The 14,780-nt window shown below is 40.3% G+C and overlaps 2 protein-coding genes across 5 annotated transcripts in view; both read right to left on the bottom strand.

Moving 5' to 3' along the window:
• The window catches only part of gpx3 (glutathione peroxidase 3), a 257,310-nt gene that overhangs the window by 108,193 nt on the left and 134,337 nt on the right, over positions 1 to 14,780 (bottom strand). The gene's annotated exons all lie outside the window — the stretch shown is intronic.
• Positions 3,903 to 14,780, bottom strand: part of n4bp3 (NEDD4 binding protein 3) — a 34,502-nt gene continuing 23,624 nt past the window's right edge. For 3 of the 4 annotated variants that reach the window (XM_060887163.1, XM_060887164.1, XM_060887162.1), the window contains exons 2-6: positions 10,619 to 11,059; positions 9,232 to 9,774; positions 5,836 to 6,099; positions 5,390 to 5,587; positions 3,903 to 5,292 (exon numbers count right to left, since the gene is read on the bottom strand). In XM_060887163.1, the coding sequence (XP_060743146.1) occupies positions 4,939 to 5,292; positions 5,390 to 5,587; positions 5,836 to 6,099; positions 9,232 to 9,774; positions 10,619 to 11,026 (1,767 nt within the window). In that variant the 5' untranslated portion in view covers positions 11,027 to 11,059 and the 3' untranslated portion in view covers positions 3,903 to 4,938. The remainder of the gene's footprint in view (positions 5,293 to 5,389; positions 5,588 to 5,835; positions 6,100 to 9,231; positions 9,775 to 10,618; positions 11,060 to 14,780) is intronic. The other variant, XM_060887165.1, reaches the window with a different exon arrangement.

Genomic DNA, 14,780 nt, shown 5'->3' with positions numbered 1-14,780 from the left:
TTCTGCACTAAATAATTTTTCATTTGTGATTTCTTTTAAATAATTTACTTGCTTTTACAATTTTGACATTTATTTATTTATTTATTTATTTATTTATTTATTTACTTATATTTTTATATATGTTTTTTAATTTCTCAATTTAGTTATTTATTTATTATTTATTTATTTTTTATTTTTTCAAAAGATTTTTTGTATGGTTACAGAACATGACGACTTCCTCTGAGATACACAAACCCACCCTTGGGGTCTTTTCAAGCTGCTTTTGATGTTACTTCACAGGGCAGTGTAACTTTCGGTGCGCTATTTGCCTCCTTCCTCATACAGGAGCTCACAGATATCCCTGATTAGTTCATTTGTTTGAGGCTGATGAGAGAGATGGAGTCCAGCAAATGTTGCTGTTCTGGCCAGCGTTGGCTGTCATATCTCCAAGACTCAGGTGAGTACTTTTTTTTTCCTAGATCCACTTCATGCTCATGTGCATTCTCCTTTGTATTGGGAGAAATTTAGGGTCCCTAAATAGGGTGTGTGATGTGGTGTTTTGGTATCAGGTCTCCTTTAAGAAGAAATGCTCTTGTCACATCAAATCATCATCATGGAGTTTTTATGCTTCACTGAAGTTCACCGAAGTCCTGAATAAAGTAGAGTGGGAAGAGGTGCAGCTTTTCTTCATTCAGTACTGTGAAGAATTTGAGACGCCTCCCTCTGAGTCTCAACAAGAGGCTTCATTGTCCTCCTGAGAGCGTCTCATCCGGCACAAAGATCCTCCTGAGAGGCTTAAAGCTTATGTGCAGGTGTGTATGTGTGTGTGTGTTCCTTAAGCTGCCTGCAGTTCCTGCCTCAAAAAATCAGAACTAATTTAAGCTTCATAGTTGTAGAGGATTGTCTGTGTCAGAACATTTAGGTTTTTATTGCATGATAAATCAGACGCTGGTCACACGTACACTTCAGTCAGAGTAGTTAAAGACATTTAGAAGATGATTTAAACATAAACATGTGGTGAGTAGTCAAAAATGCTTCGCTTTCACAAAACCCCTTAAATGCTGTTGTTCTCTCGGACGCGTCCTTTTCAGGGTCGACACGGAGGATCATCTGGTCTGAATTTTTGATTGGCACATTTTACACCAGATGAACCTCCTGACGCAACCCTGCTATTTTATCCAGGCTTGAGACCCGGCACTTAGAGTTAATTTGTCAGTGGGTGGATTAGCTGCATGCTTTGGGAATCAAACCCGGTCTGTTGCACTAAATGAGCACTTAAACCCCTAAAATAAAGCATCTCAATCGAATTATAAACCCCAAATCTAGTTTTTATGAAGCAACATAAGTGCAGAAAGACTCGATTTAATCAGTCAGCAGCCATTTTTGACCAAAGGGTTAATCAGTTGCTTTTATGCTTTGCTCCCTTTAAAAAGTCAAAAACAAACAGTACTCGTGTGTTCCTAAATTAAAAGCTATTATCCAAACTAGCACATAGCTCCATTTACATCTTAGCTAGCTAGCTGATGTGCGTCACGTCTAACTGTAGCCTCCATGTAAGAGTTTCAGTTTTCTCACTGTGCGTAAATGCATTTTTCTCTGCTTTTAAGAAATAAGGAATAAAGCACTTTTCCCGTAACAGCACATCCTGTAGTGTTTTGTTCCTCTCATACACAACAATTTATCATGGATAGCAATTTGCTATTGAGTCGTTATAGTTACATTCAGTATTCAGGCAGGTTTCTGTCATCTCAAAAGAAAAACCTTTATTCAAATCAATTCAGTTTTATGTGTATAGTGATGGGGGGCACAGTGGCTTAGTGGTTAGCGCGTTTGCCTCACACCTCCAGGGTTGGGGGTTCGATTCCCACCTCCGCCTTGTGTGTGTGGAGTTTGCATGTTCTCCCCGTGCCTCGGGGGTTTCCTCCAGGTACTCCGGTTTCCTCCCCCGGTCCAAAGACATGCATGGTAGGCTGATTGGCATCTCTGGAAAATTGTCCGTAGTGTGTGTGTGTGTGTGTGTGAGTGAATGAGTGTGTGTGTGTGTGCCCTGCGATGGGTTGGCACTCCGTCCAGGGTGTATCCTGCCTTGATGCCCGATGACGCCTGAGATAGGCACAGGCTCCCCGTGACCCGGGGTAGTTCGGATAAGCGGTAGAAAATTAATGAATGAATAATATACAAATGTTCAAGGTTAATACAATTTATAGAAATACTACTTATTTATTTTTGTACTTATTTCTTAGTTATATCGCAGGATTTGTGTAGTGATCTGACACATCCACTTCTTCCTCCTATTGATTTCCACGTTTATGCAGCCAGGCAATTCTGCACTTTTATTTCTTGGCTCCGTCACACTTGCGTGTCTCTGCGGGATTGCAAGAAAGCAAGGCAGAAATGCTAATACAGCTACAATCAGGGAAGGTCTAAATGATGCCTTATGTATAATGCATTATGCTGTTATGTAACTCCGGTTAGCTTTTATTTAAGAAGGATTGGGGTCAAGCTTGCTTTTTAACTTGATGCTAAAAAAGAAAACCATTGAAATACAACCCCAAAAGACCTGCCTTTGTGTTGATGTTTACTTTACTGATGTAAATGTAATGATTTTTCAGTCATGTGACTGTCCAAATGTGATGCGTCACTTATTGATGCTGCACTTTGCAGAAAGAAATAAAAATCAATATTGAGGGTTTTTTTTCTTTTGCTTTAGAGCTTTTAGCAACAACACAACGGATAAAGAGAAGAAGCCTGAATGCAGGGCTGTAGCATAGACACTAAATTCCTGTGAATTAGGAGTTTATATAATGCGGAATAGTATTTTACAGACTATAAGTCACTCACAGCCTCCCGAATGCTTGCTATTTAGTGAGGGAGAAAAAAAAAAAATCAATATCTGTCACATAGTTGTGTCCTGAATGAAAGTATCAGGGGTTCTTAAAACGAATGTTCTGGAATTTCTGAAGAACATTCCTGTACTTTCTTGACAGATTCTTCCGAGGGAGATTCCTGAATTTATGGAAAGATCCTAAATGTTTTTTGATTAAAGATTCCAGAATGAGGGGGGCACGGTGGCTTAGTGGTTAGCACATTTGCCTCACACCTCCAGGGTTGGGGGTTCGATTCCCACCTCCACCTTGTGTGTGTGGAGTTTGCATGTTCTCCCCGTGCCTCGGGGGTTTCCTCCGGGTACTCCGGTTTCCTCCCCCGGTCCAAAGACATGCATGGTAGGTTGATTGGCATCTCTGGAAAATTGTCCGTAGTGTGTGATTGCGTGAGTGAATGAGAGTGTGTGTGTGTGCCCTGAGATGGGTTGGCACTCCGTCCAGGGTGTATCCTGCCTTGATGCCCAATGACGCCTGAGATAGGCACAGGCTCCCCGTGACCCGAGGTAGTTCGGATAAGCGGTAGAAGATGAATTAATGAATCTTTGTGGAAGGTTCCAGAATGTTTTAAAGAAGGTTACTGTGTTCTTGTGGAAGGTCCCAGTAGAGTTTTTTTAGAAGGTTGCTGAATTTCTGTGGAAGGTTCTGGAATGTTTTGAAGATGGCTCTTGAATCTGTGAATTCTAGAAAGGTTTAGAAGGTGGCTGAATCTTTGTGGAAGGTTTTGAAATTTTCTAAAGATCTTCTGAAGAGAATTGCTGAATCCTTCGAGGTTGAAGGATTGAGGATTATTGAATGGAAGGATTATTGTATAACGAATGAAGCAGGTTATAAACGAGTAAACCATATGGCAGTGTTTACAGGGAGACTAAACTTCAGTGTCATTCTCTGGGTGTCAGTTCAAGGCCCTTGAAACATGTACACCTCTGACTTCTTACATGGTGTGAAAACCCAGATGTCACGGGACGTCGTCTTTCCGTCTGTTCCAAACTGTGATTATCGAATTTTAATGGTTAAAGATAGCAATAGAGCGAGTCACGCTAAGTCATCATGGTGGTTTTATTGTGTGTCAGCTGATGTACATCTGGCTCATGTTGTGTAATCCAGGATTTTGGTGATTATTTGGGGTCAATTACACACATTTCATTCAGTCAAATCACCTTTAAATCACAAAATGTAGATCATACAAACCCAGCTTGAACTGGAAAGTCGAATCATCTGGAAAATACAGTAAAAAAAATGTATCTAATAAACCAGCATTCTATTTACAAGATGTTTTAAATCTTATGAGAAAACTTCCCAAAATCCTTATTTTTAATCAGAACCCATCTGTTACACACTTCACAGAACAATCATCAGTATTTTTCCACAAATGAAATTTCACATGTTTACATAAATATGAATACAAATGTTTTAAGAAAATCAAGAAAAGCATTGCATTTATTGTTTCACTCGATCAGTCTTTTTTGTACATATATTCTGATATTCACATTTACATATATTAGAGATTCATACAGTATACATCATGTATATGTATATATATATACACATATCGTCGCTGTCGGGCGGAATCCTCGTATCTCCAAAACCGTTATTTTTCATGAAATTAAAAAAACGCTGTACCTTATCTGCAGTACACAGGGTTTAGTCCGCATTGCAGTGGATTGTCTTGCACTAAATTCCTGTCCTCAGACGAGCACCAGAACTAGTGGGGTCAAGATTTTTTTTTCTTTGCGCCCAGTGTTTTGAAGACATTTACCTCAGAAGACGTGCTGATTCGTTGCGACTCTTCTTGAGGAGAAATATGCCGTGAAGCTCTCACACGGAGTGAGGAAGAGGTGGACAGTTGAAGTGTCCAATGGAGTTATGAGATTTGCGCTCAAGCTATTTTCAAGACTTTAGATTGGTTAATAACTTGTAAAAATAACAGACCCACGTGGGGACTGACCAATAGCATCGATATGTGAAAAAATATGAAATTGACCAAATTTGGACATACGAGGTTTCCGCCCGACAGCGACGATATATATATATATATACTATATATATATATATATATATATATATATTTTTTTTTTCAGATTTCAGAAGACTCAATCCTTTCAATCCAGGGAAGACCTGAGGGCTCTGCTTGAGCTCCGCCCACCACAGCTCCAGCCCCGTCTCCTCTGAGCTGCTTCAGTTCTCTCTCCAGGCTTTCATTTTTGTGAAACATTTCCAGGTAGCTGGCCTGCAGCTCCCTCTGATAGCGAAGCACCTTCTCCTTTTCCAGCTGCCACGTACTACGCTCGGTATCAAAGGCTGAGGCCTGAGCTTCGTTCTGACGGCGCTCCAGCAACAGTTCGGCACGGAGACGCTCTTCTGTGGCGCTGCTCGACCTGCTGTCCTCGCCTGGGGTCTGGTTGGAGGTCAGGTTCTGCACCGACTTCCCCTGCGAAAGTTGAGATGTTTACAGACAGGAACAGCATCATCACATGTACAGTGACATCCTGAGAGATGGAATCATTCCCAACCATTGTCCCTCTTACCAGAGAACACTTGCGGAGCGCGGTCTGTAGTGCCACTTGCAGCGTGTCCAGCTGGCTGTCTTTGGTGCTCAGCTCCTGACGTACCTCTCTCAGCTGTGTCTTTAGCAGGAAGATCTCGCTGAGCTTTTGAGTCACCTCGGCCTGGGAGTCTTTGAGCTGCTGCTTCAGCAAGGAGATCTCACCTGCTTTCTGACACACCTACACACACACACACACACACATTCATGTAAATGTCTTCCATCATCAATCCAGTTACTGTGTATGTCTCCTAGACATCTGGACATTAAGAAAACTGTGAAGGTAAGATCATCCACTACATCCTGATGTAAACTAAATATGAAGGTCTCAGACTGGTCAGAGGAAGCTCCTGCTTGGGCAAAATTAAGCTAACTTCTGAAATCAAGTCTTTAAAAGAATTGATTTACAACATGTATGACAAATATTACCTCCCATTGGGTCTCCTCAAGCTGCGGTTGGAGCTCCTGGCTCCGCCCAACTCCGCCCTGTTTCTGCAGGCTCTGGTATTTGCGGCGCAGCGTGTTCACTTCTTCCTGTGCTCGGCTACGCTCGTGCTGTGCCTTGTAGAGCTGTAGCTGCAGGGCACGCTGGGAGCGCTGAGAATGCTGGGATACTTGACGCAGCTTAGTTGTGTAGAGCTGCTTCAGCTCCGATACCTCCTTCTCCCACAGCCGCTGCTTCCCCTCAAACACCTACGTACACACACAAGGGATGGAAATTCATCGCTTATACAATTATCAGTCTCATCAAGTCTCTATCCGATCTTACATTTCTATCATTTGCAATATTTTTTCTATGCTAACAATTTGCAAGTTTGCATTTTCTTCCTAATATAACAAGAGATGATCAACATATGAAATTGGAATAATCCAGAAGTTCTGAGCTGACACTGTCTGAATGACCTGCCCTCTTCTCATACATTTACATTTTTGGCATTTAGCAGACACCCTTATTCAGGTGCCGAGCAGTGGCAGCCTGGTGGACCTGGGATTCGAACTAGTGTTAATTTCGTCACCTATTTTTAATTTAGTCTTAGTCTTAGTCTTGTGCCAAATGTCCTTGTTAGTTTTAGTCATATTTAGTCATTCACATATCTTTTTTTGTTAGTCATAGTTTTAGTCGACTAAAATCTCGTCATTTTAGTCTAGTTTTAGTCAAAAGAAAACTCAAGGTATCTTAGTCAAGTTTTAGTCGACTAAAAGTCTTTTAATTTTAGTCTAGTTTTAGTCAAAATATTGTAGCTTGACCACATCTGGAATCTATTGTAAGAATAAATACAACGAAGCCTCATTAAATGCAATAATATCAGGAACAGAAGTGTTATAGTGGAAATAAATAACTTAATGAAAAGCCTAACTGTAGGTGTGTGTATATATATATATATATATATATATATATATATATATATATATATATATAGATATATACACACACACACACACACATATTATACATATAAATTACCAACTTAATGCAAGTTATACATGGTATTGCACACACCATTATTGATGATATTTGGAGCAATATTACATGTAATTGTTAAACTTGATTCCCTTACATATACATTTGCTTTTAAGCCTTATTATTAATTTTGATTCTGATGCCATTGTGACAGGGAAGAGGTTTCAGGTTGGGGTGCTGAGTTTTTTCTGTCATCACTTTTGAATAAGAAACAATATCAAGGCTATAAAACTTGTCAAAACTCCGCGAATCACAAAAGTATCAGTGAGAAGTTGAGAACACTCGAACACACTCAGTGCATACACTCGAACTTGACCGCACATCACATTTTTTACTTTATTGATACTGCTTTTAATCGTAATGCAAAGACCGGTCATCGGGACATAAGCTGTCATGTACAATAAAAGAGCCTGTGTAGCGACAGGAAATATAATTTAACACAAAAAGCCGCCTAGACCAGGGGTGGACTTGTGCTCGGACGAATTGTTTCTACGCACACACTAAACAGCGCGAAGCCGCGAACTCGTGCTGAATATTTTAAAGGCGTAACAGCTGATGAAAAAGCAGAGAAAATTGTAGACGAAAATGAAGAGATTTTATCTTAGTTTTTATTTTATACAAAACATCTTCGTCTCGTCTTTTTTCGTCAACAATAATGCATGTTAATTTAGTCTTAGTCAGCGTTTTTGGACAGTGGTGCAGTCTTGTCATCGTCTTGTCTTAGTCATGAAAAAAAAGGTTGTTGACGAACATATTTCGTCTCGTCTCGTCTGACGAAATTAACACTAATTCGAAATCATGACCATTCTCAACTCCCATTCTCCTAATCTCACATGCTCTTGGTCTTCACAGAGGTCCTTGCTTTGCCATAGGAAATACATGCTCATTAAAGTAACAATTTTTTTTAACTTTTCATAACTTTTAATGTCTGTTAAAGAAGGTTAAAAAAAAACTTGAAATCGAACACAGTGTCAAAAATAAAACTGTTTTGCTTGTTGTTCAATTAATCACTGATAAAGTCGATAAATCCACCATACAGCTGAATTTTCTCAAATACCACTGACAGCATAAAACCTCCATTAAATACCTTAAACCTGGTCAAAATGCACCAAAATGCTATCGGATATAGATGATTAAATCATTTTTTTCTTTTCATGGTCAAAATGTTACAGGCAGATTTTTCCCCAAATCTTGATTATACAGTGTTGTCTTTATAAAAAAAAAAACTGACTTTAATTGTTAAAGTTTATCCAGTTTATCCTGCAGGTCTCCAGGAGTCCTCTTTAGTAACCGGTTTATTCTCTCCAGCACTGTGCCGATCTAGAATGGTGTAATGTTGAGCAGACACGTGCACTAATGTGGTAGTGTGTTCGATCAGACAGTATTGCACACATAGGTACAGCAACTAATCACTAATCTGTATCTGATAACAGCAGAGATGGGAGTAAGTCACACACGTGCAAGTCACAAGTAAGTCTCAAGTCATGAATGTCAAGTCAAAGTCAAGTCGAGGCTTTTTTTAATATTTAATATTTAATATAATTTTTTTAATATATCAGAATAGTCTCAAATTTGCGACTTAAGTCCGACTCGAGCCAACTCGAGTCCCCCATCTCTGAATCATTTAATTCAAGTCCGAGTCAAGTTTCAAGTCATGAATGTCAAGTCAAAGTCAAGTCGAGTCTTTTTTAATATTTGTCAAGCAAGTCTCAAGTCTCAAATTTGCGACTTAAGTCTGACTCGAGTCAAGTTGTATGACTCGAGTCCCCCATATCTGAGTCATTTAACTCAAGTCCTTGTCAAGTCTCAAGTTATGAATGTCAAGTCGAGTTTTTTTTTAATATTTGTCAAGCAAGTCTCAAGTCTGCGACTTAAGTCTGCCTCGAGTCAAGTCGTATGACTCGAGTCCCCATCTCTGAATCATTTAATTCAAGTCCGAGTCAAGTTTCAAGTCATGAATGTCAAGTCAAAGTCAAGTCGAGTCTTTTTTTAATATTTGTCAAGCAAGTCTCAAATTTGCGACTTAAGTCTGACTCGAGTCAACTCGAGTCCCCATCTCAGAGTCATTTAACTCAAGTCCAAGTCAAGTTTCAAGTCATGAATGTCAAGTCAAAGTCAAGTCGAGTCTTTTTAATATTTGTCAAGCAAGTCTCAAGTCTCAAATTTGCGACTTAAGTCTGACTCAAGTCAAGTCATATGACTCGAGTCCCCCATCTCTGGATAACAGTAACCTGGATCTGAGCTAACACTAATAGAGCTGTAACAATTTTTGAAAGACCTGTGTGAGCTTGTAAAACCCTGTTATAGTTCAGTATTAAGCTGTAAGTGATGTTTTTGGCTTGGCCTGTAATAATAATAATCACCTCCTGCTTGTGAACGCTAACCTGTGCGATGGCATCCTCACTCTCATCCAGATTCCTCCGCATCTGCCAAAGCTCATGCTCCTTCTCCTGCAGTCGCTCCTCCAGGTCTTTCACCACATCCTCCAGAGAGTGTGAGAGCTCGTAGGACTCTGGTGCCGTACTTAGACCACAGACACCTACCATGCCCGCTGAGGTCCGCTCGAGGGAGCCAATGTGCTCGATATGGCCCATGGAGGCACTGATCTGCCCCAGGTGGGGGCGGAATGGAGGGCGGTACGATGGCAGGCTGCTCACTGAGTTATGACCAGAGTCTGAGGCTGTCTCCTCTTCATGGGGCACTGCCAGGACACCCTTGTTGGCGCTGGTACCCACCCGTGAAGGAGAAGAGGAAGAGGAAGACGTGGATAGAGATTTGGATGTCGTCTTGGAATAGAACAAGTGCTTGTCGTTCATCAGTTCCTCGGACTTGGACGGGTAAAGGTTCTGCACGGAGCTAAAGCTCTTTGGTGTCACTGGCTTAAAGGCGGACGACCTTAAACGAGGCTTTGGAGAAAAAACAGAAATAGTGTCTTTTTTTAGTATTTGAGAATATTTCTTTCTTAGCAGTGATTACATCAAGAGTTCAAGTCCTGGAATTGTGCCAAATCACATGAATAAACTTGTCATGTATATATTTTTTTTATTGCGTATTGCAAGCTCAATAAATCTGCTGCAGTGTTTGATTCCAGGGCTAAATGCATTCAGAACCCTGCCAGACAAGCTGCAATGATTTACTCCAGTTTGATTCAGGATGGCGGAGCTGCTCAACTATAAATGGAAGCCCCTTAGAACCATATCCTTGCTTTTATGCAGGCAGATCTTACATTTCCTTTAATAAAACCTCTGAAAACGGCTATAAGGAAAAAAATTGATCTCTGCCTGACATTCTGCCATCTCTTCACTTAAAGAAACATTCTTTTCTGACTGAGCAAGTGGATGAAATTGAGAATGAACGTTACTAGAAATTTAAATTTGCCACATAGTCGTAATGCTGTACGGCTTTATTACGTTTTGCTAATTTCTAAAGTCATAAAAGCATTGTGGTGCAAACAATACTGTTAAATATTAGTGCTAATATCATATGAACAGCCCTCTACAAGTTAAGAACATAAGAGCAAACAAAAAAGCCATTAATAGACAGTTTGACTGAGTACACTGGAAAAAAACTAGCATCTTCAAAACTATACAAGATTTTGTGATATAAGAGAAACCGTGCTTCTAATCATTTTGCTCTAGTCTTTACAAAAGGTTAAAATCATGACTTTATCATTATTTCTGACTTCAGAGGTCATTTAGGTGCATTGTCTCACTTTTTTACAATTTGTATATCCATTCATCTCTTTAATACCTTGTCAAATTTGCCACGTATTGGGAGAGAATTCTTCCCCAAGTCGACCTCTTTGCCGTCTTTATGATAAACCTTGGCGTAGAGGTTCTCCTCCTCTCTGGAATGCTCCCTCTTGATAGACGAGCTGCCGAAGACGATGTGTTTGCCTGATTTCGGCTCCTTGGTAATGTTCAGGTAGTTCAACAGCTCTCGCTGGCTGAAGCCCTTCCTGTTCTGCCCTTTGCTCTGCCGGTGTGGGACCTGAGGAACAGCTTTGTTACCTTTGGTGGGTGCTACGTCGTGTTTTTCTATCAGACTGCCCACGCTACCCATGACGCAGTCAGCAGATGCCAGAGAGGATGATGGGTAAATGGCACTGATGCTCTTGCTGGGATGTTGGGTCATAGGCAAGGACTGGACTGTTGCCATCGGTTAAAGGATTTGGTGGCTCCAGTGGGAAGTCTGGAATTAGAAGGTAAAAGGTAATCCAGCTCTGATTTAGTACCATTAAAGAAGAATATGTGAATACTTCACATTACAAGTTCTTATACGATCAGTTGGTTTGTGGCACTCACTCACTCACTCTCACTCATTATCTACCGCTTATCCGAACTACCTCGGGTCGGCATCAAGCGTCATCTCAGGCGTCATCAGGCATCAAGGCAGGATACACCCTGGACGGAGTGCCAACCCATCGGGGCCCACAGGGCACACACACTCTCATTCACTCACACACTACGGACAATTTTCCAGAGATGCCATGTCTTTGGACCGGGGGAGGAAACTGGAGTACCCGGAGGAATCCCCCGAGGCAAACTCCACACACACAAGGAGGAGGCGGGAATCGAACCCCCAACCCTGGAGGTGTGAGGCGAACGTGCTAACCACTAAGCCACCGTGCCCCCTGGTTTGTGGCACGATGACCCAAAACAAAGTTCATACAAACACCTTCTTTTGTGAAGAATCAAACATTTTTTGGTCATGGATCTTATTTTCTGCAATAACATAAAATCCAATGCAGAAATCCTAATCGGCTTTTAGCTGAGGAAACCAGAGGAATCATCACATCTAAGATGGCCTACAAAAATACAAATCATTGCAGCAGTGTATACTTCAGCTTGCTGTAATGACTGAAATGAATGAAGATGATTATTGAAAAATGACAACATCTGTATTTCCTCATCTTTACAGATCACTTTATAGACTTTATCCTATAATTTATTTCCTATGTAAATGGATTTTTTTCTATGGTCCACGGCTGCGAGTAAGGTGCTGCACAAATAAAAGTAATTATTAGGTAATGGAGAACCTGGGCAGCAGCATGTGGGTGGATTTGATCCATCACAGCTGTGTAGGCAGTAAAGACCTCGGAAAAGCTTAAAAGCTGCGATGGCACCCACATAACGAGAAAAACAAAACTGCAGGGCCACGTGTACATGTACATGCTGCTACATGCACTCAGAACGCCTAGATTACTTGCAACGTTACATCAAAAACCCACCCAGAGTGCTTTTCCAGACAACAGAACTGCCCTCATCGGCATGGCGCTAAAATGTTTGAACTCGAGAGCAAACACATCTCCCACACATTCATGATGAGAGAAACTTTATAGCTGCGAGCTATCTAAGCCCACCCACTGTCTTACCTCTTGTCCCTTTTAGTTTTTATGCGGTTATTCATTGAAATTCCTGCCACGGAAAAGATGGCATGTTCATGCTCTATTTTGCTTTATGGTGCTAACCGTGCTTTTTGAATGTTATCGTCATATTCATCGTCATCATCATCATCCTCACCGTAACAAAAATCTCTATCATTAAAGTCTTGTGTTCGAAGTAAAATACTTCTCTGATAGTCTCTAACATTGCTAGTGGCCATTATTTTTAAGAGCTATTGTGTTGTACAGTAACAGAAGGCAGAGCGACTGTTTGTGAAGGAAAGTGGGCGGGGCAAGTGGTGTGAAAAACATAAACAGAGAAGAGAAAGCATGTGCGGGGGAAAAAAAACAGTTACAACTAAGATTATGTTAAAATTAAGAAAATGTCCAAATGCAACTTTATTTTGTTGAAATTATGTCTCTGATTGGTTAAAAGGGATGTTGATTAAATTTCTGTAATTGCAACTCTGGAAGTTTATCATTTCTGTAGTAACTCTTTTTTTTTAAATTAAAAGAAAAAATATAATTGTTGATTTGTAAGAAGTTTATTCAAGAATTCCACAATATAAAATGTAACTACGAATGGATCCGAATTACAATGTATTGCTTGTTATTAAAAAATCCCTGAAATCTTGGGTAAATTATGGCATAAGGAGAATACTTCACTTTGGGAAGAAGGGCTGTTATTGGAAAAATAATAAACATAGATTTGGTAAGAGTATCTCTGCATTCATTTGGTCCACATCATCACCCAGCTGTTGATTAGGTTCCTTCAAACAAGCACAAACTTTAGTCTTTTTCCCACACTCTTACTTATGCAATAAGCCAAGCACCCACACAAACCCAGAACTTAAAAAAAAAACCCCAAAAGAATATGAATCAGACTGTTGAGCATTGTGTGATACGGGAGACGAGTCCTGTAATGGCTTTCGCTGATGAGTTTCTCTTTCAGTCGCAGTCAGGAAGCTTGTATTGTTACTGAGGAGAGGTGTTAGCAGGACGACCAAGGTATCCCCACATTGCCGCATTTCTAACCAAGTTAGCTCCCTCCACCTCTTTCTACCCCTTTCTCACTCTATCCCATGCCATCTCATCTTTCCTGAGCACCTCATTAAGGCCGTGTATTGATTTCACTTTGATCCCCACTTCTTCTCTGCTTGATAAATATAGTCTATTGCCTCTGCAAGGCAATAAAGGCAAAAATACCCACAATGTACGCAAGTGTTTCTCCCTGCAGAAGGAGTACACACACACACGCACACACACACACACACACACAGATGACACTGATAATTTACCCCCAGGCATGGCAGAATCCCTATGAAGTAATTAATAACTGTTATTTTGCCAAATTTTATACTGAATACTTGTTAGGGGCCAAGCACCAAATGTCCATAGTCACTCCATTATTATTCTATCATTTTCTTTTCTTTATAGCAACCAGCGTAGTTGCTTTAGGAATAGAAAAAAACATATAAGGAATAAAGTTAGTTTTGAATAAACCTAATTTAAATAGCGACACACATTTAAAAGTAGGATCCTTCCTTTTTTTAACTGAGTATAATTTCTCAATCCCTTTTTCTTCCAGCCCTGCAAGTGTGCTCATAAATAATAGAGTGAAACTTTCTGGAGACTCTCTGTGAGTCGCTGCTGAGCTGAATCTGCTGAACATGACCCGAATCTGTTCCAGCTCTAAGCCTGGTAATCTGCCCTCGAGGAGCTGGGTGGCATCTTCACTCGCTGCTGTAGCGGCTTTTTCGTTACCGCTATTTAAAACAAGCACCGACTGTTCCAGCTTAATCGTCATGAATCGAGCAGTTAGCAAACAAAAAGCAGTGAATGTGTTCCATTTAGGTTCGGGACATGTATGATTAGGATCTTAAAGCAATCACGTGTGAAAGAAAGAGTCTCTGATTGAATCTGAATGACTTCATTTAAGGAAAAACTTCACGTTTAACTTGACGTAATGATGCTAAATGGTTTGGTTTGTACACAAATTTCGGCCCAAATGGTTTGAAACACAATCTTTGTATTTTACTGCTGCTGATGTTACTGCAAACATCACTTTACTGTATATACAGAAGGAAATAAAGGCATCTATAACCTGTGCAGCTCGCTAGCTGTCCAACAGAACATCATTTGTTTATCGGTCTAACTTTTATTTCCTGAAAATGTATAAATATTTACATTTGGAAGCCAGAGAACTAAACTGTGCTGTTATCCAGCTAATGTTTGCTAAACACTCTAATCTAGTTAACGTCAGCTACGCAATGTGAAATAGCCAAGAGCTAGACAACATTCTCTATTTAATGTTGGTTAAGTAGCATTCTTTAGCTAGTCTCGGATAAGTAACACTTGCTAGCAAATGTTAACTAAGATTATCTAGCCAAGTTATGTTTGCTAGTCAATATCAGAGAAGATAGCTAATGTTAGATTTGTAACACTCACTAGATAATATCAGATCGGTAACACCCGCTAGCCAATGTCAGCTAAGTAACGTTCTTTAGCTAATGTCAGCTAAGTAACTTT

This window comes from Tachysurus vachellii, chromosome 14, assembly GCF_030014155.1.
Source record: "Tachysurus vachellii isolate PV-2020 chromosome 14, HZAU_Pvac_v1, whole genome shotgun sequence".
Taxonomy (NCBI): Eukaryota; Metazoa; Chordata; class Actinopteri; order Siluriformes; family Bagridae; genus Tachysurus; species Tachysurus vachellii.
This window is presented reverse-complemented; position numbering and strand designations above follow the sequence as displayed.